This window comes from Aethalodelphis obliquidens, unplaced genomic scaffold (genome assembly GCF_003676395.1).
Source record: "Aethalodelphis obliquidens isolate GAN/ISIS:26980383/991018 unplaced genomic scaffold, ASM367639v1 scaffold77, whole genome shotgun sequence".
In the NCBI taxonomy this organism is placed as follows: Eukaryota; Metazoa; Chordata; class Mammalia; order Artiodactyla; family Delphinidae; genus Aethalodelphis; species Aethalodelphis obliquidens.
Window position 1 is genome coordinate 8,250,487 of NW_020838021.1, and position 21,126 is coordinate 8,271,612.

Sequence of the window (21,126 nt, forward strand, 5' to 3'; positions counted from 1 at the left end):
AATGTTCAGGAAGTAGAAGGAGGTCTGGATAGTGGGATTTTGTGGTTTATTGTGAATTAGGTAGAATTTTTTTCTACCTCTTGTTGAAAATGTTTCTAAAATATAAGATCATTCTAAGATAAAGTTCCTAGCTAGTAAGTACATTTCAGAGATGACACTTGAGCCTTGATTTACTAGATAAGACTAACCTTCATTGGCTTCCTGTTGCCTCCTTAGCATTGTCATTCAAAGCTCTCTGAAGATGCCCTTGGCCTGGTCTCCCATACCTTTCTTTTACCAAAATTTTCAATTCACAGTCCCCTGAACATGACTTGGGCTGGAACGTCCTCCCTGTGCTCTCTCTCTCTGTTTATCCAAATGCTCTGTCCTATTCCAACTTAAAGACACAGCTGGGACATTTCTCAGCTACTGGGATCCACAGTGGTGTCTACCATCTTTGAACTCCCTACTGTAGATTCCTTCCACTCATAGTTCTTGGGAAATAGTCACGTTCTGCTTTGTGGGATGTTGGGCTTTGTCTACACAGGTCCACAATCCCTTATCTGAACCCTTGGGTGAGATGTGTTTGCAACTTTAGACTGTTTTGTTTTGTTTTTAATTTCAGAAAGATAATAGACTGCATACATCATATATTATCTAACATCCCAGTGGGGTCTTGAGATATACCCCATAATCAAGCACCTTCATCTTTCTACAATAAACTGTGAATTTTTACACTAAGTAGATAAACATTATAAAATAACCTCACGTCAGTTCAAGGTCAGGTTTTGCCACCAAGTTAGTTACCAAAAACCCTTTTGGTTTTAAGAGCTTTGTTGATTTCAGTATTACAGAAAGGGATTGTGGACCCATTATCTAATTACAGCTCCTCCAGGCCAAGTCTTGTTGGTCTTGGTATCATACCCCACCCCGCTTCCTGGCCTCCATATCACAGGTGTAGCACAGTGCCTGCCACAGAGTAGATGTCCAATTAATACTTGTTGAATGATTAATCCATTTGCACCTCAGTCCCAGTGGATGGGAATAGGCATAGATTATAGGGTGCAGCCTAAAAAGAGCTCTTGAAACTGAGTTCTCATGATTTGCCTTTTTTTCTTCTACAAGTGGAGGGCAGCCAAAACAAAGCAAACTGGTTATTTGTTCAGGTAATGGGGAGTCAAGATGGAGTTCCAAAGGTCTGAACATTCCATGATTCCGGGCAGTTCTCGAGCAAGGACCACAGAGCTTACCTTTCGGAGGCCTCAGGAGAGCAAACAGTTGATTAGAAGCAGCTGCCCATTTTCAGGAAATTCTGTTGATTTTTCCTTCTTTACTTTCACCCCCTCAGCTCTTCCTCAAATAGGACTTCTCACTCCATCCTTACAGGGAACTTCTTCCCTGGGGGGCAGAGGTGAAGGTCACTATTCTGCTAACACTGGCCACAAATACAGCAAAGTGTGGCTGGAAGAACACCAGCTGTTAGGGTGTTCTTGAGGGCTCGTCCTGGCCCTGCCGTGAACTTGCTGTAAGAGGGGATGAGCCCATACAATTCTCTAGGCCTCCGTTTTGCTATCTATCAAATGGGAATGATATGAGCTCCACCGAACTCCCTAACAGGACTGTGACCAAGGCAAGCGCTTCTTTAAATTCAAATGCTCTTCAAATGTAAGGTAGTTTTAGTGATACTGGTGAGTTAGTTCATAAACCTGTCATCCAGATGAATGAATTCTTCCAGCCAGGACTCAATTGATATTAGTTCCCCACCTGGTGAACTCTACCTGTCTTTGACCCCATTTATCCCCTCTGTGAGATCTGAGAACGACCATGTATATGTATTTAGCAGCCTACCTTATGCAGGTCACGCTACGTACATACCTTACCTCATTTAATCCTCACAGCAGTCCTGTGTGGTCATGACCATTATGATTCCCATTTAATAGATGAGGAAAACGAAGCACAGAGTGGCTAAAGAACTAGCCCAAGGTCACACAGTTTATAAGTAGCAGAGCCAAGGATATAATACAAAATGAATTATTCTCTGCTCCTTCAGCACTTTGTTTCTACCTCGCCTGTGGTCCTTAAGCCACAGTCTGCCTCTCCCTCACTAGACTATGCACTCCTGCAGGGTAGGGGCCATGTCATCTTATTTATCTCCCAAAAGTACTCAGTGAGTGTTAGAAAATGGAATGAGTTGGAGTGGAATAGAAATAGAATGGAAGGAAAGGGGAGGGAACTGGATGAATTAACTGGTTGGCCTGGGATTTCCAGTCCCAGAGCACCTTGTCTTTCCGGCCAATTCCATGAGGCTTCAGGCCACCTCTTCCGGTCACTGCCATCAGAGAGTTATTTGAGAGTGTCAGGAAGAGCGAGTGTCTTTGCTTCCCGTCTTAAGGCAAAGACTGCTGTTGAGGCTCAGAACATTCAGTGAATATCTGTGGAAACTGATGAACTGCTCAGTGAAAGGACTTATTTTCCATGTAAGAAACTGCCCTCTGACTTTCTTTCAGTCTCCACAAATGGCCCAGAGTGTCATAAGCACAGGCTATTCATGGAATTCTTCCTGAAAAATAAAACTGTGCAACATATTGGGAGGGGAGATAAGACAGAATACAAAACTCTTATGAAATAGAGCAGATAATGATAGGATTTGCCAGCTCAAATCAGGTTAGAGCTGCCCCAAAGTTAGGTGTCTTTAAAAATAGTAATAATAATCACTAGAACAATAACTCGTATTTACTGAGAACTTACTGTGTGCCAGGCCCTGTGCAAAGTTCTTTGACTGTATTGTCCTGGATAATCCTTATAAAAATCCTATAAGACAGCTACTACTATGGTCCCCATTTTCCAGATACGGAAACTGAGGTTTAGAGAGGTCAGTCAGTTTGTTCAAGTCGCACAGCCACAAGTGGAAGAGCTGGGGTTAGAAGCCAGGCTAGTCTGATGACCAGGTTTTAATCACTATACCTCATCACAACACATTTTAATTACATTTCAAATAAGACCAGGCGGGAGACAGGTATAGTTTAACCGTTGAGTGAGGATGTTCTCAGTAGAGTCTTGGACGGCATGGGTTACACCTTTATTCTCTTCAGCTTCTATTTCTCAAGAGGGGTTGCTGGCTGAGTGGCCCTGCAGAATGAGTCCTTGGAAATTTGTATTCATTCCTTCCATTCATTCTCTTCTTTCATGCTTAGGTTTCTGAGGCAAGCACCCAGTCCCCCTACACTGCCCCTCCAGGCTCCTGCCCAGCCCTTGGGTCCATTAGATTTCCAAGACTTGGTGTAAGGCTTGGGGGCCTCAGACTGAAAGAGATGTCCCTGTGAGCCAAGGTAAGGCGGCAGATGGAAGGCCAGATCCTTAGTGAGGCTCAAGAGAAGTGTAACTACATTGCTGGACTTGTGTTAAGATTTATTGGTCCATTCCCACCACTTTTTACTTCTTCCACTTTCACCCCTGACAGCAGCCATCGGTTAGTGATCATTTTCAGCTGAGAATGGCAGACTCAATCCACTAATGGCAGAACTGAGAGCAAAGTGGAATCTGCTACCCCGAGCCATCATCCCAGCCGCTTAGGCAGGGAAATTGTTTTTCAGGGTTTTACACCGCCATTTCTATTCACCCTTTAATGAATGCTTTCTGTCCATAAATGAAGCAGAGATGGAAGAAGAGGTGAATAAGTGCTAACATAAATGGCAGTGGGTCAACCACAAATACAGGCTTTCAAAAAATAGTTCTTTTTTTTTTTTAAGTCTAGGTTAAGGTGCTTGCTGATTTCTAAAGTACTTCCTGCGTTTGATTAGCATGTCTGATGCATCAGAAATCGCTATTTCAAACCTTTATTTTGTAATTCGTGCATCAGGATAGAAGGTCTCTTTTCAAAGAAAAGATAAAGATCAGACTATAATGCGTGCTTTTCACCATTATCCATCTCTTACTGACTCACCAGTCACATGCTAGGTAATGGATATTGAAATTGAAATAAGCAGCCTCTGAAAAGCTATGGTTGACTTTTACTTTTAGCTCCTGGGCACACGAGTTTCTTTTTAGGTGTGATTCATATCTACGAGGAAAAATTGGCAAATGGTGGGGGAAATACTTTTCTTACTCATACTGTATTTGTGTAACAGCTGCACGGGTTTAGCATCTGTACCCCGGGTATTTTCTGTTATCCTGAATTGTATCCCAGGGGTGGAACGACCGTGCGGTCAGGCTAACCATCTTCCCACGTGCTATCTGTGCCATGTTGCTTTGCAGCTCGGCTTTGGATCATTCCTTGGAATCATCGGATCAAACCTCGTGGAGAACAAACGGCAAATGGTAAGTTTTCATCGTTATAGAATCAAATTCTTCACCTGAAAAAGCTCAACATTTCTGTGGATAAGTGACACATTTCTTAAGGTTGCCCAAATTGGGCCACAAAAGAAACAGCTACTTTACTTTTCTCCTAAGCCTCCGGGGAACTTGTTTTAAAGTGACCCTGTGGTATGGGACTTGTTCTCACCCTGCCTGATGTTCCCTCAGTGGCCCAGCTAGTCTCCTTAAGTCACAGGGATGGAATAATCTGGATCTTGCCTTTTGCTTTTCTCCTCCTTCGCAAAGGAGTGTGCCAGCCTATCCAGTCAGGCCAGTTGTCCTCGCATCGGATGCCTTTGCGTCTTCGATTCCTGCTGCTGCAGCCCTGGCTCACTGGCGACCCTCACACCTTCCTCTCTGATGCATAATCTTGGAGAGGAGTTTTCGCAGAGGGTTCCTGCCTTTTAGGAGATTCCAATCTAGGGGACTTTAATTAACAGAACAAATATATTTAGGGCGCAAGAAGACGAAATGAAATTACGAAGCCAACCTCAAGTATTCCCATTACCCATACATAGTTCAAAGCTAAGTATGTGTAACGTTGAGAGGAAGGGTACGCATATAACAGGAGGTAAAACTCACAAAGTTCTATGTCCGAATGGGGGCCCGCAAGGGCAGACTGTTGTATTTTCTTGCTTCAGCCTGAGAAGGCTTCCTAGAGGGCAAGAGAAGACGGTACAGACCGAATTGCAAGCATATTGCAGTTTTATGGGCTGGTAAATCAAGATGCCTGGTGAGTTGTCAGATGGTGGACTGATTAGGCTTCCCCGTACAAGTCACTGTGGCATCTTGACTGATGCTAGGGTCTATTCAACAGCAAGTTTAATCAGATAACGTAATAGCTCCAGGGACAGGGAACTCTAACCGTGTGTTCTCCCCCCAGCAATGTAGGGAATCACCCTCAGAGGGGTTCTAATAGTTCTCTTCTTCCATTTCACCTGGGCTCTCCGCTGCCAGTTGTGTTTGCACTTTGGGTTTAAATTATTCAAAATGACAGGGGAGTTCTAATTGTACAGCTGATCATAGCATAGCTGATAATGCCAATTTCATGACATCTTTCATCCATTATTTACCAACTCTCGGTAGTGCTGTGAAGCGAGATTTATGGGGCGACGTTTCTGAACAACTCCCAAAGGAGATCAGTATTACCTTCTAGCCTGTGAGATGGGAGGACCTTAGGGTGGCCTTGACTGTGATTTCCTCCTTCTCCCTGGGGAGCAGCTTAATGCCATGCTATTTCTCTACTTTAGCCCCCAAACACCTCAAAGAGGGTGTTTTGAGGGTCAACACGGGCAGATGGTGGGCTTAGGCAGTACCTATCCCTGCCCCTGGTTACGCCTTGAAACACCTACCCCCACGTTGGGTTGTGGTATCGCCCTTGTAATGGAAGACAAATTACTAGGAAAATTTCTGTTATCTAACACGATCAGAGAATAGGGCAGTCTGCTTCCAGCAAACATTTCTCTTACTTGAACTTTTTTGTATGTACCACACAGAGTTGATCAATTTCAGAGACTTCAACCCTTGTAAAATGTCTTTGACACCTAAGCCATAATAAGTTGAGTGTTCTCTTTCTTCAGTGATGCAGGGCCATGTAGGGTTGTGCAGGGCCTCAGAATCATCCCTTCTTCATCATTGCCCACCATGAGGGGTTGGGAAGAACACTAGACTAGGAGTTGGTGGGCACAGGCTCTTCCATAGACTGGATAGTGACCTTGGACACACCACTTCCCCTCTCTGAGCCTCCAATTCCACAATAAATAAAATAGGGGGTGGGACTTCATGATGTCAAAGGTCCAACATTTTTCTGAGTCTGAGAATGGAAGAGCCATGCAGTCTAGTTCCTCAGCCTTCTCTTCCTTGGGCACTCATAGACTCCTGGAGTGAATTTCTTAGCTTGCCCTGAAAGTGTAAGAAGTGCTTCAATGGCCCCTTCTCCGCGTTGCCCTCCCCCGCTCCCACTCGTGCTGCGTGACTGAAAAGGGCATTCACTCTTCACACGGGCTGGCAGGCCAGAGTTCTGCTTTGGCTGGCGGTGTCTTGGGGATCGCCTTGTCTCCAGAAGCAGCAATAGTGGAGGGCTAACAGACACTTTTGCTTTGTCCCCCACCCCTACTCCCACAGCTGGTGGCTTCCATCGTCTTTATCAGCTTTGGTGTGATTGCAGCCTTTTGTTGTGCCATAGTCGACGGGGTCTTCGCTGCCAGACACATTGTGAGTATTTTTAGTCCTGGGTTAAAGTAAATGGGCAATACAACAAGGCTTCATCGAGTGTGTGTGTGCTGGGTGTGTGCTAAGGGCTGTGAGGGGTACAGGAGAGGGAGGTGACATCACCGGCCTCAAGGAGGTGACGTTAAAATGAGGACATCCCTGGACACACACGGGCATCTAGAGAAATTGGTCTAAGCTGGGCATATAAACTCTAAGTGCCCAAGTGGTTTACCTTGGATCAGAGCAGGCTTCCCCATGGTGGAGGGGTTGGAGCTAAGCCTTTGTTGACACGTGGGTGACATTTGGAAAAGTCAGAGACAAGGGCCAGGGGACTGGCTTGGAATTGGTGTTGGGAGTGAGCAGGTAGGGAGAGAGCCGCAGGAAGCCACATGACTTCCTGAGAGCCTTGGAGGTGGCAATAGCTGACCTCCCCCACCTCCAACAGTGACAAGAGCAGCCCATGAGGACAGACACCTTTTCTAGGATACCTGAACTTCGCTGTCTTCATGGTTGGAGAGGAGTGATGTGATTGGGATCCGGAGGAAGCCCCAGAGCTGGGAGTCTCCAAAACGAGCCCAGTTCTGGAGTAGAGGCGCCAAATGCTTCCTGTTCTGGAGAAGCTGTGCCTCGAGTAAGGCTACTTTACTCCTGAAACCCAAACCTGTGCTCCTTCTTGGAGAAGCCTGGGATTCGGGTCCTTCCCACAGGGCTCCCTGCAGGAGCCCTCACCCCTCGGTCGGCGCTTTCCATCTCTTACGATTCCAGATATCTGGCCTAGGGCCGCCTTCTCTGTTGGGCTCAGCAGACAACAGTGCCTGTGACCCGCGGACTTTCAGGGTCCCAGAAAAATATGATCATTTCTTTTCAAATCAGAAGAAAAATGATGAACTTTTAGGCCAAAAAAAATGTTTTCACACATAATAGAAATTTGTCTTTATACCAATGCAGTCATAAGATATAATCAAAATAAATGAAATATCATTTTCAACAATTTTTAATGGAGGAAGCTGTCCACAAAAGGCAGAAGTCCCAGGGAGGTCATAGTATAGCCCTGATCTGGCCCACAAACCCAAATCGAGAGCAAACCAAGCAGCTTCCTGAGCTCCCACAAAAACCTCAGATACTCATTTTTTCCCCCAAGTGAACCAACATTGAAAATGAAAACATCCTATGAACTAGTTGGAATTATATGTTTTCTAAAACAATTGAATTAGAGAAAAATTGTATTATCAGAATATTGTGTGGATCCATCATATTTTATTCCATTTCAATCGTTGGCTAATAGTGCAGGTCATCCTGAGGGAGTGTCCTGGGTATGGATGGATCTGGGAAAGGATGATTTGCATTATTAACATAATATTAACATTTGCATATGATTAACATTATTATTTCAATCCCAACTTGCTCTTGGACTCTCCTCCTAGACATAAGAGTCAGTCCCTCATTTGCCAAGATTAGTGGAATTCCTATGGTCAGTGCTGGCATGTCAGGAGATAATTACTGGGCAGGGGGAAAAGTATGGGATGGAAGAGAGAAGCTTTTAGCCCAGTTTTCTTTTGGGGTCAGGAATATGTCAGCCCCTATATCAGACTCATCCCTTTTGAGTTTAGCTGAGAGAGCCATCTTTTTCTTCATCTTTTTCTTTTTGAAAAGGCAAGTGACACAACAGGAACTTGTAACATCCACTATCCTACCACCCTAACATAGCAATTCTATTGCATATGCAATTTTTGCATATTACCCTCTGAGTATATACCTATTTTTGTAGCATGCTTGTAGACAATCATAGTACGTGTGCTATTTTGTTTCAACAGGCGCCATCTTAATAACAATAATTCCTTGTTTTTGTATAGTGAATTTAGTGTTTCAATGTGCCTTAACATCTATTATCTCATTTGAGACCCACAGCAATCCTGTGAGATATGTAGGGCAGGTGTTATTATCCCCATTTGACAAGCGCTCTTCACTCCGAGGCAGTCTCCATGGCAACATAGGCCTAGTGGCCAAGAAGCCTGCAGTAGATTTTCATGGCATCATGAGCTAAAATGGCTTCCTCCTTTTCCCTCCTCCTCCCACTCCTAATGTTTCTTTTTTTAAACATCTTTATTGAGATATAGTTCACGTCCCATATAATTTACCCATCTGAAGTATATAATTCAGTGGCTTTTAGTACATTCACGTGTATGTGCCAACTATCACGTCAATTCTAGAAGATTTTTATCATCCCCCAAACAACCCCATACCCTTTAGCTATCACTTCCCTATTCCCCCTGCTCCCCCAAGTCCTAGGCAACCACTACTCTACTTTCTCTATAGATTTCCCTATATTAATTAACATTTCCTGTTAATGGCATCATATAATATGTAGTCTTTTGTAACCTGACTTTTTTTACTTAGTATGATGTTTTCCAGATTTATCCATATTGTAGCATGTATCATTGCTTCCTTTCTTTTTATGGTCTAATAATATTCCATTGTATTGATATACCACATTTTGGTTATCCATTCACAAGTTGATGGACATTTGGGTTGTTTCCACCTCTTGGCTGTTATCAATAATGCTGCTATAAACATTTGTGTTCAAATTTCTACGTGGACATATGTTTTCATTTCCTTTGAGTATATACCTATGATTGGAAGTACCGGGTCATATGGTAACTACGTTTAACCTTTCGATGAACTGCCAATTTTCCAAAGTGGCTGCACCGTTTTACATTCGCACTGGAAGTATCTGAGTGTGCCAGTCTCTGCACATCCTTGCCAACTCCCGTAATTATCCGACTTTTAAATTCTAGCCATCCTAGTAGGTATGAAGTGGTTTCTCATTGCGGTTTTGATTTGCATTTTCCCGACTCCTAAACTCCTAAAGGTTTTGATCACTGGCCTCAGCCAAAGGCAATGCGAGAAAAATCCAAATTATATTTATTGGAAGTTTCTTCCAGCTTCTGAGTCTAGGCCCTCTGTACCTCCTGCCGTTAGTGGCTTGCAGTAGAGCATTTGATTCGGGAGGTTGGAGTAAGGCTGGAGGAGTCTTTGAGAACAACTTTTTGCCTACATTGTACCTGTCCTAAGACATCTGCCAGTCCTCACTGGTACCCAGACAGTTTTGAGGGAGAAGGCTTTATTAATCTATGGTGATGTCTGTTGGCCAGTTTAAATGAAAGGCACGTTTGGACCCCAGCACCGCTCAGGTGGGTTAGAGCCAGCCTTTCCTGTTGTTGGAGCCCTTTAACCTCCTGGTGCCCTGTCCTTTGGCTTGGGGACATGTGCACTTCCCCTTAAGACCTACTTCCTGACCCCCCTCTAAATGTGTCTCATTCCTTCTCTCTCGTCTCCAGTTTCCTTCCTTTCCCCTCCCCGAATATAGCAATTAACTAGCTGGGAAAATCCCTTTCCCTCCTCATGCCCAGTCTCTCCTCTTCCACGTGGATGTGATAGTAACCTGGTTGCCTCTCAGGGTTAACATGAGGACGGTATGAAATAATGGGTGTGAACGCGCCCTGAGAGGGCCTCGCCCAGAGCACACTGACACTCAGCAAGAAGCAGTCTCGTGGCCAGCCCTCCACTCCGGAGTCGCTAGCCCTTCGGATGGAAAAGGCTGCGCGGCTAAGTGGCCTTTTCTTACTGGCCAGTCACATGGGCTTGTTCCTCCCCTGGGGCCTCAGTGCACAAGAGCACCCAGAGGCAGCATATGGGCGACCATCACACACACACGTCTGTCTTCATTTAGGCAGTTGGTGGCTGAATGCTCTTTGGAGAACCAGGAGGTCAGGAGGGCTCCGACCAGCACATCAAGCCTCCCCTTCGGCAGGATGATGATGACTTCTGCCATTGCCCAAAGTCGGAAAATAAACCCTGCTGGCTGGCAGTGACCATGAGAACCCTCATTCCTTTCCAGCCTGACTCCAGGCTGAGCCCACAGGGCAGTGTACTTTCAGAACACGGAGCGGTCAGGACATTCATGTGGAAGCAGCTGATGGAAGGTCCTAGGTCCTTGACGGGGCAGCAGGCAGGGAGGCAAGGAGGCACTTGGGTGTCTGGTGCAGGAGATGCTCAATCACATGTGTGGGGAAAAGCAGCCACCAGGATTATTGAAAACGGTGAGAGAAGTGGGTTTAGGGGGAAGGAGGGGCAATAGATAAACTCCCTCTGCCAAGGTGCTTTTGGCCGAGTTCCAAAGGTCAGTTTGCATAAACTGCTTGTCCTGTGCTAACCTGCTTTTGGTCGAAGCCCCCTACCAGTCAGGGGATGTTTACTGTCCCCCGGAAAGTGGGCAGCATCCCCTGACTGACAGTTTCCAGGTAGCACTGGATTGCATCTATCTGTTCCACCCCAGCCCCTGTGTCTGAGAGCTCCCTCACCAGGAAGCTGCCCAAGCCAGCAGGGTTAGTCAACTGTCCTTGAGCCCCATGTTAGTTTTCTGGGCTTCAGTGGTATTTTTGGAGTTCACTGTCTTTAATCTGTGTAATTGAGTGAAAATGGCTCATCATTCAGTTGAGTTAAAATCTACAGCAGGCTCCATGGCTACCCATCCCCCTGGGGCTTGCTTCCTGAGCTCTTCCTTCTGAAAAAGCTGTGGCAATGACAGCAGAGGGTACGTGTCAGCCAGCCCTGGTCCTGTCCCCAGGTGATAATGAATCCTCATTGTTGGAGCTGGCCTCCCTCCGATTGGGAGTGTGATGTTGCAATAAGTTGGAGTTTTGACTTTTGTTCCCTGGGGACTCTTTGCAAAGAGACAAAGACTAGAAATAAAAGACAACCAGAGTGGAAATTTCAAGAAACCCACTTCTCAGTCAATTTCCTAATTTCTCATTAACCAAGTGGCCCAATAGAAAGCAGTTATTAGAACATTTTTATCTGATCCTCACATTCTCAGGCTCCCTAGATGGGCAGCTTTCAGAAATCAACCCAACCCACTACCTGCTCTGGGGTGTGTGTGTGTGTGTGTGTGTGTGTGTGTGTGTATTCAAATCTTTTATTACCAATCAGAGCACTTGCTGCTCTATTTTCCAAAGCCAAAATCCATTTGGTTTGGTGTTTCCGTTTCCAGGATCTGAAACCACTCTATGCTAACCGGTGCCACTATGTGCCCAAGACATCCCAGAAGGAAGCTGAGGAGGTAAGAGCCAGAAGGAGGCTGCACGTCTTACCTTTGGGGAAAGTCTCCTGTTCTGCCTGGAACCCCTTTTCTTTTACTCTTTTTCCCAGGCCTACAGCTTGCCACAAGGTATGTTTAGTTGATTTGTTCGGTGGGTCAGAGCACAGTGCTAATGGGGCCATGGTCATAGGTTAGAGCCTCATGAGGCCTAATCAGATTCACTTTGTTCTGTGGCCACAGGCTGCCCCTCTGACCCCAGCAGGCAGCCTCTCAGTGTGTGGCTTTGATCCCGAGAGGGACAGACGAAGAGTACAGAGGCCACAGGGTAGGTCCCTCCCCCATGTCCGTGGATGATGGTTCAGCTGCCTGGACTTGATGTCCAGCTGGAAGAAAAGTGGGAGCCCCACCAAGGCAGCAGACCTGGACCGGGGAGGCAGAGTCTGAGTCCCACATATGGGAGGGGTCAGGAAGCCAAATGAGGGTCACTGAGAAGCCTTGTCCACTTTGAGGCTCTGGGGAGGCCTGTCACGACACGCCCGGAGGCCAGTCTGTTGCTGCTTGAGTGGACACGTGAGGGTGTGTCTCTCCTGCCCCGCATGGCTCTCCTTGGGTTCCTTGTTGTCTCACACAGAAGCAGAGGCAGTGGGCGGTGAGGTGAAGCTCGGCTCCAGCTCATTTTTGGAGAGCTTTCATTTCAGCTCACATTCACCTCTCTCCAATCCAGAGAGCCCTTTAATATAAAACTCTACCATGTGCTTCTAGCAACCTCGACCATTTGGTTCTCTATTAACTTCAAATTGAAAGTCAATGCCCCCCCCCGCCCCTGAGAATAGTTAGAAAAATGGTAAACTTGTGACTGTTAGAAAAAGGTGGCAAGTGGATATAAAATGGTGACTGCATTGCATAACTTCAGGGGAAGCTGTTTTCCTTGACATACAGTGTGAACAGTGCCATCCACTTGCCCCATTTTCCTTCCCCAATCACCAGTTTACCATTTTTCTAACTATTCTCGGGTTAGAAAGGAGTAGAAAGATGTATGTGCCAACAGCTTATCAGAAAGGCATGAGCTTTTGGATGAAGGACCCAATATAGAAAAAAGTGCGCGTTTACCACCAATATTCTCTATAACACAGTGAAACAAATTTACAAGCACTTCATTGCATCCATATGGGGCGGGGCAGAGCCTGGAAGATTTCTCACAAATAAGAGATGATAAATGGAAGTTAATTTTTACATTTTTTTTGCAAACACGAGATGTGTAAAATGTCATTGCTATTCTCTGGATTTCATCGTGTTCTCATTCTTGTGTTAACTTGGTGACTGTAAAAATGTTAATAATGACTTCCATAGGTTCACTTGTAACCCTGGTCCCCCTAACCCTATTTTTCCTATATAAGGTCATAAGTTCCTCAACCAAAAATTCTCCTTCTGCGAGGGTTATGAGGAACCTTACCCAGGCAGCTCGAGAGGTACTACTGTACTTCAAAGTGCATGTGATGGCCCCTCTGTCTTCCTTCCCATCTGGTCCCTTTCCCCCATACCCTGATTTCCCGCCCCTTGTATCCTCATTTCCTACCATCCATTTGTTCTTCTGTCCGTCCTTCCATCCGTCCTTCCTCCTCTCCATCTCCACCCTTCAGGGACGGGGCCCTGAGGGCTGTGGCCGAGGCTGCACGTGAGCCCAGCTCCACAGTGACTTGCCTCACACACGAGTTCAGCCAGCCACCTGCCCAGCCCCATCCTGCCCGTGCATTGGTGTATTCATTTCACAGCCATCCTTACCATCTCCATCAGTCACTAACTCACAGTGCCAATCCCAGAGGGTCCCACCTCCCATCCAGTGCCAGCTCACCTACTCACTGTGGTGTGTCCCCAGGTGAACTGCCCTCACCTCAGCCGTGGATTCTGCACACCTCGCATCCGGGGCAATACCTGCTTCTGCTGTGACCTCTACAACTGCGGCAAGTGAGTGCCGAGCCCCTGATGGTTTGACCACAGTGGGCACGAGCAGGGCTAGGGTGGGGGAAGGGCGCATGGTAGGGATCAGAGAAGTAGAAGACATTGGTCTTCAAAGGATTTCAGCTGACATGCATTACATGCCTTCTCTGTGCCAGGCATTATGCTAGGTGCTGTCAAGTATCTGATCTCATTTAATTCTTACCTATGATGTATGTAGAATTATTATCCCCATTTTACAGATGATAAGACTGAGGCTCAGAGGAAACAGACAGCTAGTTCAAGGTGACACAGAGTTCGAAAATGGTAGAGGTCGGGTTCACACTCAGTTCTGTCTAAGTCCAAGTTCAACAACATTCAACAAATAGCCTGACTCTGTTCCAGACGCTAGAGATTCAGCAGCAAACAAAACAAAATTCCTTGCCCTCACAGAACTTAGATTTTGGTGCTAGTTCTGCTACAACCACTCTGGCGCTCTGCCCCTCAATTGTTAAAACATCATTTATTCTCTTTCAAGACATATTTAGGTGCCAGGAATACAGAGAGTCCTGCGGAGAAACTCGCAGACTAGCAGGGATGACCGACCTGTGAGCCATTGATTGCAGTCTAGTGTGAGAAGTGCGGTGTGGATCTGGGGGGTGTACTGGAGACCCTCTCTATGCAAATGACTGGAAGTCAGAGTCACTGGGGGCAAAGGGGGGCGTGTCAAGGAGGAGGGTATGTGGGAGCTGAGATTTAAAGGATAAGGAGGGAGTTAGGAAACAAACCTAAGTGGGGTGGAGGTGAGGAGGGTCTTCCCAGAAGTTGTGGGGGAGGTGAGGGCAGAGCGCTGGTCACAGATCAGATCATGGAGGGCTCACTGGCCATAGGAATGCCTCTGGACTTGACCCTGTGAGCAACTGGGAGCCATTGAAGGGTATAGCGTGCAAGATGGATTTGAGTGGTTAGAGACTGGAGGCTACTAGGGGGCCACTGCAAGAGTCCAGGCCAAAGGGAACGGAGTCTAGATTAAGTTGGTTTGGGGATGGTGGAAAGCAAGGAGTACTTTTAAGAGCAATTTAGAAGGTGGAATAGACAGGAATGCGTGAGCAGGTGATGCAGAACATAAGTAAACGGCCCTGTACGTGGGGTGTGTCAGCCAGTGCCTGCCATGCACGTATTTTCTTTCAGCTATCAGTGCAGGGGTGCTGAGGAGGGGGAGGGTGGAAGGGAGGGAGGAGTTGGCAGAAGGGGCCCGGATGGAGCTAGGTCCAAAGAGGTCAGCAGGATGCACCCCTCCTCACTCACACTCCCTACTCATGGTTTTGGGGGGCCAGTGTCTCCGGTTTGAGGATTAAAGACCTGACAGACCAGAGGCAGTGGAGCGATGGGAGGAGAAGGGGGACTCTCGCCAGCCCTTTTACTTTCTTTGCTAGTACCGGTCTCATTTCGGTCTCATTTCGTTAAAAGGTTTGGCGGTGGAGGAAGAGAAACTTAAAGACTCAAATGAGGTTTGGGGATTATCTGGGAGATTCAATTATTCATGTTGTAATAATAACTAACACTTGTAAAGGACTTCCCTCCTTAGCGGTGATGGAGAGCTGGCTATAATTGTACTTCCTGAGCCCATCCTTCCAAAAATGATCAAAGGAATGTAAAATAGGTCCTAGGGGAATTGGGGTTAGTTCGCTATCTTTCCTCTTGCCTCCCCTTGTCCATCCCCCTCCCCCTGCTCAGTCCTCCCCTCTGTTTTTACCCCCTCCCTCCTTTTGACACCCCTTCCTCTGGCCAGCTCTCCTCTCCTCTCCTTTCCCTTTCCGTTCTGAGATCCCAGGAGGAGAGAGGAGGCCCGCTGAGAGGGCTGAGAAGTGATTCCTTATGGGTACACCTTTCTCTCCACAATTAGGTGTGTTTCTGAAAAAGGTCTGAATAAACTAAATCCTACCTTAAATTCCATTTAGCTGAGCCCTTAGGTGAATTTTTTTTAAGTGGAGACTCAAGCCCAATTTATCTTCCTGTCAATCTGAACTTCATAATAACTGACTTTCTTATAGCAAGTCGTGCCAGGATCGTCTTCAAGGCCCTAAAGGAATTTTATGAGGAGCTCTGCTAAACTCTGGGCTCCCTAAAGGCAGCGAACACAACTTCATCTTATCTTTATCCTCAGGCCCCGGCACAGGACCAGGCTTGAATGAAAGACCTGATGACAAGGGAGTGACATGTGTTAAAAAGGATCAAAAAGGAACACCCTTTTCCCCAGGAAAATAAACTATTGGACCAGACAACTAAGAGGGTTCATGGGGACACTGCCCCTAACGACCTTTGAGCTGGAAACGCTGTTCACCTACCTGATGCCTGGGGACCAGCCTCAGGCGGCGATCGAGGCCTTGCCCAGGTCTGTAGCGTTGAGATTCCAAGGGCAAAGCCACTAGAAAAGCACTTACTGAGCTTTTCATCAGGACACAGTCCCATGCGGTCAGAAAGCAAGGCGCGAGACTTAAGAGGTGATGATCCTACAATAGAAGGAAAAGATTTTCTTTGACCCGAGACTTTTTCCAGCCAGCTCGAAGGAGACCTAATCTCCAGGCCTAAATATAGCTAGCTGCAAGCATTCTGAGGCTCGGAGACTTTAATTTTGCCGAATGCGTATTTTTTTTTCCTCACACGAAGCCTATTTTTAATCAATTACCAGCTCCTCTAGTCCATTTCCTGGAAAGGAGGCCAAGAAAAAAACAAGTGGGAACAAAAACATCAGGCAGTCATTTGTCCAGCGCTACGGAAACAGAGTTTCTGCTGTCCCCTCGAAGCCACAGACCTTCTTTGACGTCAGGGGCAGAGAGGTTTTAATACCAAACATAGACGATTCCATTTCACCCTGTGCAGGAAGGTGGTTTCTCTAGGACGCAGCTCTGCAGCAGCTGCCTTTCAGCCTTCACTCAGCTTTGGAGAGGTCAAGTCAATATCACTGGTTTTCGGTGTGTAACCTAAAGGATGCGAAAGGAAATGGGCGTGGTTTGTGAACTGCCGCAGCTGACGATGAATAAAATGAAAGATGATAGCTCACTTTCATCCATTCCTCCCTTTGCCAAACTTTTACTGAGCTCCTACTGTGTGCCAGGGACTGTTCTAGAAGGATAGATATCCTTAAAATAACATTTTGCCCTTAAGGAACTCAATTTACCAGGGGGATTATGGGGAGGGGGGTTTAGACTGATACATAGAATACACGCAGTGAGAGAAAGGTGCACAGAGGCTGCCCATAGCCGCTGCCTGTCCACCAACAGTTGGTGAATAGTTCCAGGCCCTTGTGGAAGAGCAGAAGGATGCCCTTTGGCTTTCTCCAAGATCTGTTGCCTCCTACTCTGTTGAATGGGGACTGAAACACAGAGAGGTTATCTGTTTCTCCAGTCACACCCGGCAAGTTGGGAGCAAGGGGGTAAAAGCCCGCACTGGGTAATCAATCTTATGATCAATGCAATGATCCGTCTTTGAACTCAGTTACTCATTCACCAAGTATCTGTTGATGACCCATAACATTTCTACCACCCAGCTAGGAGGCAGTGAGGGAGACACAAAAGAAGTGTAAGAGATGACCTCGCCCTCCAGAGGTTAGAATTTAGACGGCGCCGTCGTGTCCACCTTGGCCTTGGTTGTGGTTTTAGCGCCCAGCACGGTACTCAGCACTGGGTAGGCTCTCGGCAAATATCAGATGAAATGAATAGCTGAATTATTGACATATGCAACGTGCCAAACTGAGAAGAACAGACTGAGGCTGTGGGAGTCCAGGTACAAAGCTAATGAATAGGTGCTGGAGTCCTTGAAGAATGAGAAGTGTGTGTTGAAGCTTTGCGCAGCGGGAGAGATCAGGACAGGCAGAGAACAGAGGGCAGTACCTCCCACGCAGGGGGAGAAATCTGAGCAAAGGTCTGGAATAAGTACCCAGCATGGCCAGTTTGGTGCTTCTGAGGATTCCAGCCTGGCTGGAATGTGGATTCCATTTTGGAGTTGGATTATGGCAGACTGAGGAATTGGGATACTTTTTCCTGAAGGTAATGGGGAGCCAGGGAAGGCTTTTGATTAAATGAATGACTTAGTTTTACAAATGTGTTAGGAAGCTGAACCAGGCAGTGATGGGGTCCGGCAGGAGGGCGCTGCAGTCACGGAGGCTTGAGGGTGGGAGCAGTGAGAATCCAAACGATGGAATATCAGGCAAAGCTCTGCCCAGAGACTGAACCAAATGGAATCGTGAATCTCAAACAGAAACAAACCACATTAATTAGCTAAACCCTGAACCAGATCTAGTATTAATGTTCTTTTGCTTCACGGTTCAGTTAAAAAATCATTTTAGTAGCTGCTGAACCCACTCAAACTGAAACCAAACATATATTCTCTACAATTAGTGAATACTTTTAAATGAACTACTAACCTAGCCCCATGTTGTGGTCTGTGCTTTTAAAGCGTCACTGCCTTTAAGAACATGATTCAAAGGTTTGAATCATTTTGCCAGAGGTTGGCTCTTAAAAGGGAAAAAACACAGCTACATGTTTTGGGGGGGGGCCCTTACAATGTGCTAGAGTACTGCTTCCGTGCATTCGCTCATGAAATCCCCTGGGCTCAGAGAAGTTAAGAAAGTTGCTCAAGGTCAGACAGCAAATAAGTGACAGAGCCAGGGTTCAAATGCAGTCTGATTCCAGAGTCTGCTCTGCTGTACCACCCACCTGTATGTGCTACCAGCCCACCCTCGGTGTTTTAGGACATAAGCAAAGATACCTGGGGAGAGGTCAGAAGCTGATTCTCAAGCCTCCCCTGCACCCCTACAACCCCACACTTGCCCTTATACACAGGCCTGCCTTTTTCAGGGGAGAGTCCTTGTACAGCGGTGCCTTTTTGAGCGGTAAGTAATCTGTGTATCCTCCCTGCCGCATCCCCAGGCTCGAGTACCATGCCAGCTAATAGGAGACACTCAGTGTATGCTTCCAGGTGGTGTCCAGCTATGTTCCCGAAAAACCTGAAATCTAGCTCAAATTCTGATGAATTGAAACACCATTAAAATTTCACTATGGAAGCTTACCATTTAAAACAGCGGGTCTCAAATATCAATGAGCTCATTAACACAGATTCCAGAGGCTCACCCCAAGAGATTCTGCCAGATTTAGTAGGACTGTGGCTGGGCCTCAGAATCTGCATGTTTAACCATCTCTTTCTCAAAGATGCATGCACACACACACACAGACACACACAAATAACACAGTGACATAGGCAGGCACATAGACACACAAACACAGATTTTGACGCAGCCTGTCCTGTAACCACACTGATTTCAATTCTTTAAAGAAGCACTGGTTTTAAAGAATTCTAAGATAATTCATCTGTAAAGTTTAAAAGTCTTCTGTGAATAATCTCTCCCTGATTCATTTTGGAGGTTAACGTTTAATTTTTTTTTCTTTTTCATTTTCTATATTCTTATAGCAGGGGAGTCACACATAACTATCCTGATGCCAGGGGGTTTGGTTCTAAGTTTAATTGTAAGAATCACAGTGTTTAAGATTCATTATTGATTCCAGTGGCCAAGTTGTAAACTAGTTTGCAACATCCAGGAAGACAGGAGCTTCCATTTAATTAATTTAACCAGTATTTATGTAGTACCAACTATGTGTCCAACACAGCAATGAACAAAACAAACCAAGTCCCTACCCTCATGGAGCTCACATTCAAGTTAGGGAGACAGACAGTAATGAAGCACACACATTAGTAAGGAGTAAGTGCTGCAGAGGATTTAGGGAAGGGAAATTAGCTTGGGCTGCCATAACAAAATACCATAGACTGGTTGGCTTAAACAACAAATCTTTATTTTCTCATAATTCTGGAGGCTGGAAGTCCGAGATCAGGCACCAGCATTGTCAGGTTCTGGTGAGGGCTCTCTTCCTGGCTTGCTGATGGCCACCTTCTTGTTGTGTCCTCACGTGGTCTTTCCTCAGTGTGTGCATGCGTGTGGAGAGTTCTCTCTTCCTCTTTTTGTAAAGCCACCAATCCTATCAGATTAGGGCCCCACCCTTATGATCTCATCTAACCTTAATTAACTCCTAAGAGCCCTTCTCCAAATACAGTCACCTTGGGAGTTAGGGCTTCAATATATGAATTTTGGAAGGGAACACAATTCAGTTCATGGCAAGTAGTGGGCTAGAGAGTGACCAGGCTGGGTGGGGGTGGGGATGTCTTTGGACAGAGTGGTCAGGGAAGGCCTCTCTGAGGAGGTGATATTCAGATTTTGTGCAGGAACTCAGCTTTAGTACTTTATTGGGATGTTGTTTTTTGTTTGTTGGTGTTTTGTTTTGGGAGAGGAAACACTGAAATCTTTGAAGCCTGAATTCAGATCCCAGCTCTACCGCTTACGACTTGAGGAAATTCCTAACCTCTCTGTGCTTCAGTTTCTTCATCTGTGAAACGGGAATGGTGGTAGTACTTACCTCACACAATATTGTAAGGATTTGCAGCGCAGCCTAATAGAACTTTCTGTGATGATGGAAATGCTGTAATCTGCTGTGTCCAGTACAGTAACCAGCCACTAGTGTGGCCCTTAAAATAGTGGCTGCTGAGCACTTAACATGTGCCTGGTGAGACTGAAGAACTGAATTTTTTACTTAATTTTAATAGTCACCTGTTGACTAGAAGCCGCCATATTAGCACAGATGTAATGAATTCATGTCTGTAAAATGCTTAGCCCCTTGCCGGGCACATAGCAGGTGTCGATAATTGCCACCTAGGATTAGCCTTAGCTGATGGTAACAAGTGTTTCTCTGGCAGGTAGGAGGGTTTCGGGGATAAACTTTAGTCACACTTTGATTGATTATCGTATCTTGCTCCCCGAGTGCATTGTTGGCTACGATGTCCCTTACGATAGCTCCCCACCTGCCCATCTGTCTTTTCACTGAGCCGCATGGTAGCCAAAGCCCTAGAGGGACAGCCTGCTCCCTGGAGACTGACTGGATGTGCTTCTCCCCGTCCAGCCGGGTGGAGATCACCGGTGGCTACTATGAGTACATTGACGTCAGCAGCTGCCAGGATATCATCCACCTCTACCACCTGCTCTGGTCTGCCACCATCCTCAACATCGTCGGCCTCTTCCTGGGCATCATCACTGCCGCTGTCCTGGGGGGCTTTAAGGACATGGTAAGGAAGGAAGTGACTTCCCATCCCACAGAGGCCCCTCCTCCTGTCAGGGCTGGGGCGAGGCAAGACGGTTGGGGGCAATGGGGACCCACGCTTTGAAGGGAGGAACAGAAACCGTTGGTTCAAGAATGTAGCTGCCTTTGGGACTTCCCTGGCGGTCCAGTGGTTAGGACTCCGTGTTTCCACTGCAGGGCACCCGGGTTCGATCCCTGGTCGGGGAGCTAAGGTCCTACATGCCATGCAGTGGGGCCAAAAAAAAAAATGTAGCTGGTTTCAAACAGCTCAAGTCGAAGGAGCCAGGTGATGCCATCAGCCTGCAGGCATTTCTTGTTAACATGAGTTGCCTGTGTGTTTTTTTTTTTTTTTTTTTTTTTTTTTTG

General features: G+C 46.4%; 1 protein-coding gene across 3 annotated transcripts in view; it reads left to right on the forward strand.

Moving 5' to 3' along the window:
- Positions 1-21,126, forward strand: part of TMEM255A (transmembrane protein 255A) — a 47,853-nt gene that overhangs the window by 11,256 nt on the left and 15,471 nt on the right. The window contains exons 3-8 of one of the 3 annotated variants that reach the window (XM_027092324.1): positions 4,234-4,296; positions 6,457-6,546; positions 11,594-11,662; positions 13,039-13,110; positions 13,518-13,606; positions 20,584-20,746. In XM_027092324.1, coding sequence (XP_026948125.1) covers positions 4,234-4,296; positions 6,457-6,546; positions 11,594-11,662; positions 13,039-13,110; positions 13,518-13,606; positions 20,584-20,746 — 546 coding nt within the window. The remainder of the gene's footprint in view (positions 1-4,233; positions 4,297-6,456; positions 6,547-11,593; positions 11,663-13,038; positions 13,111-13,517; positions 13,607-20,583; positions 20,747-21,126) is intronic. The other 2 variants (XM_027092325.1, XM_027092326.1) reach the window with 2 other exon arrangements.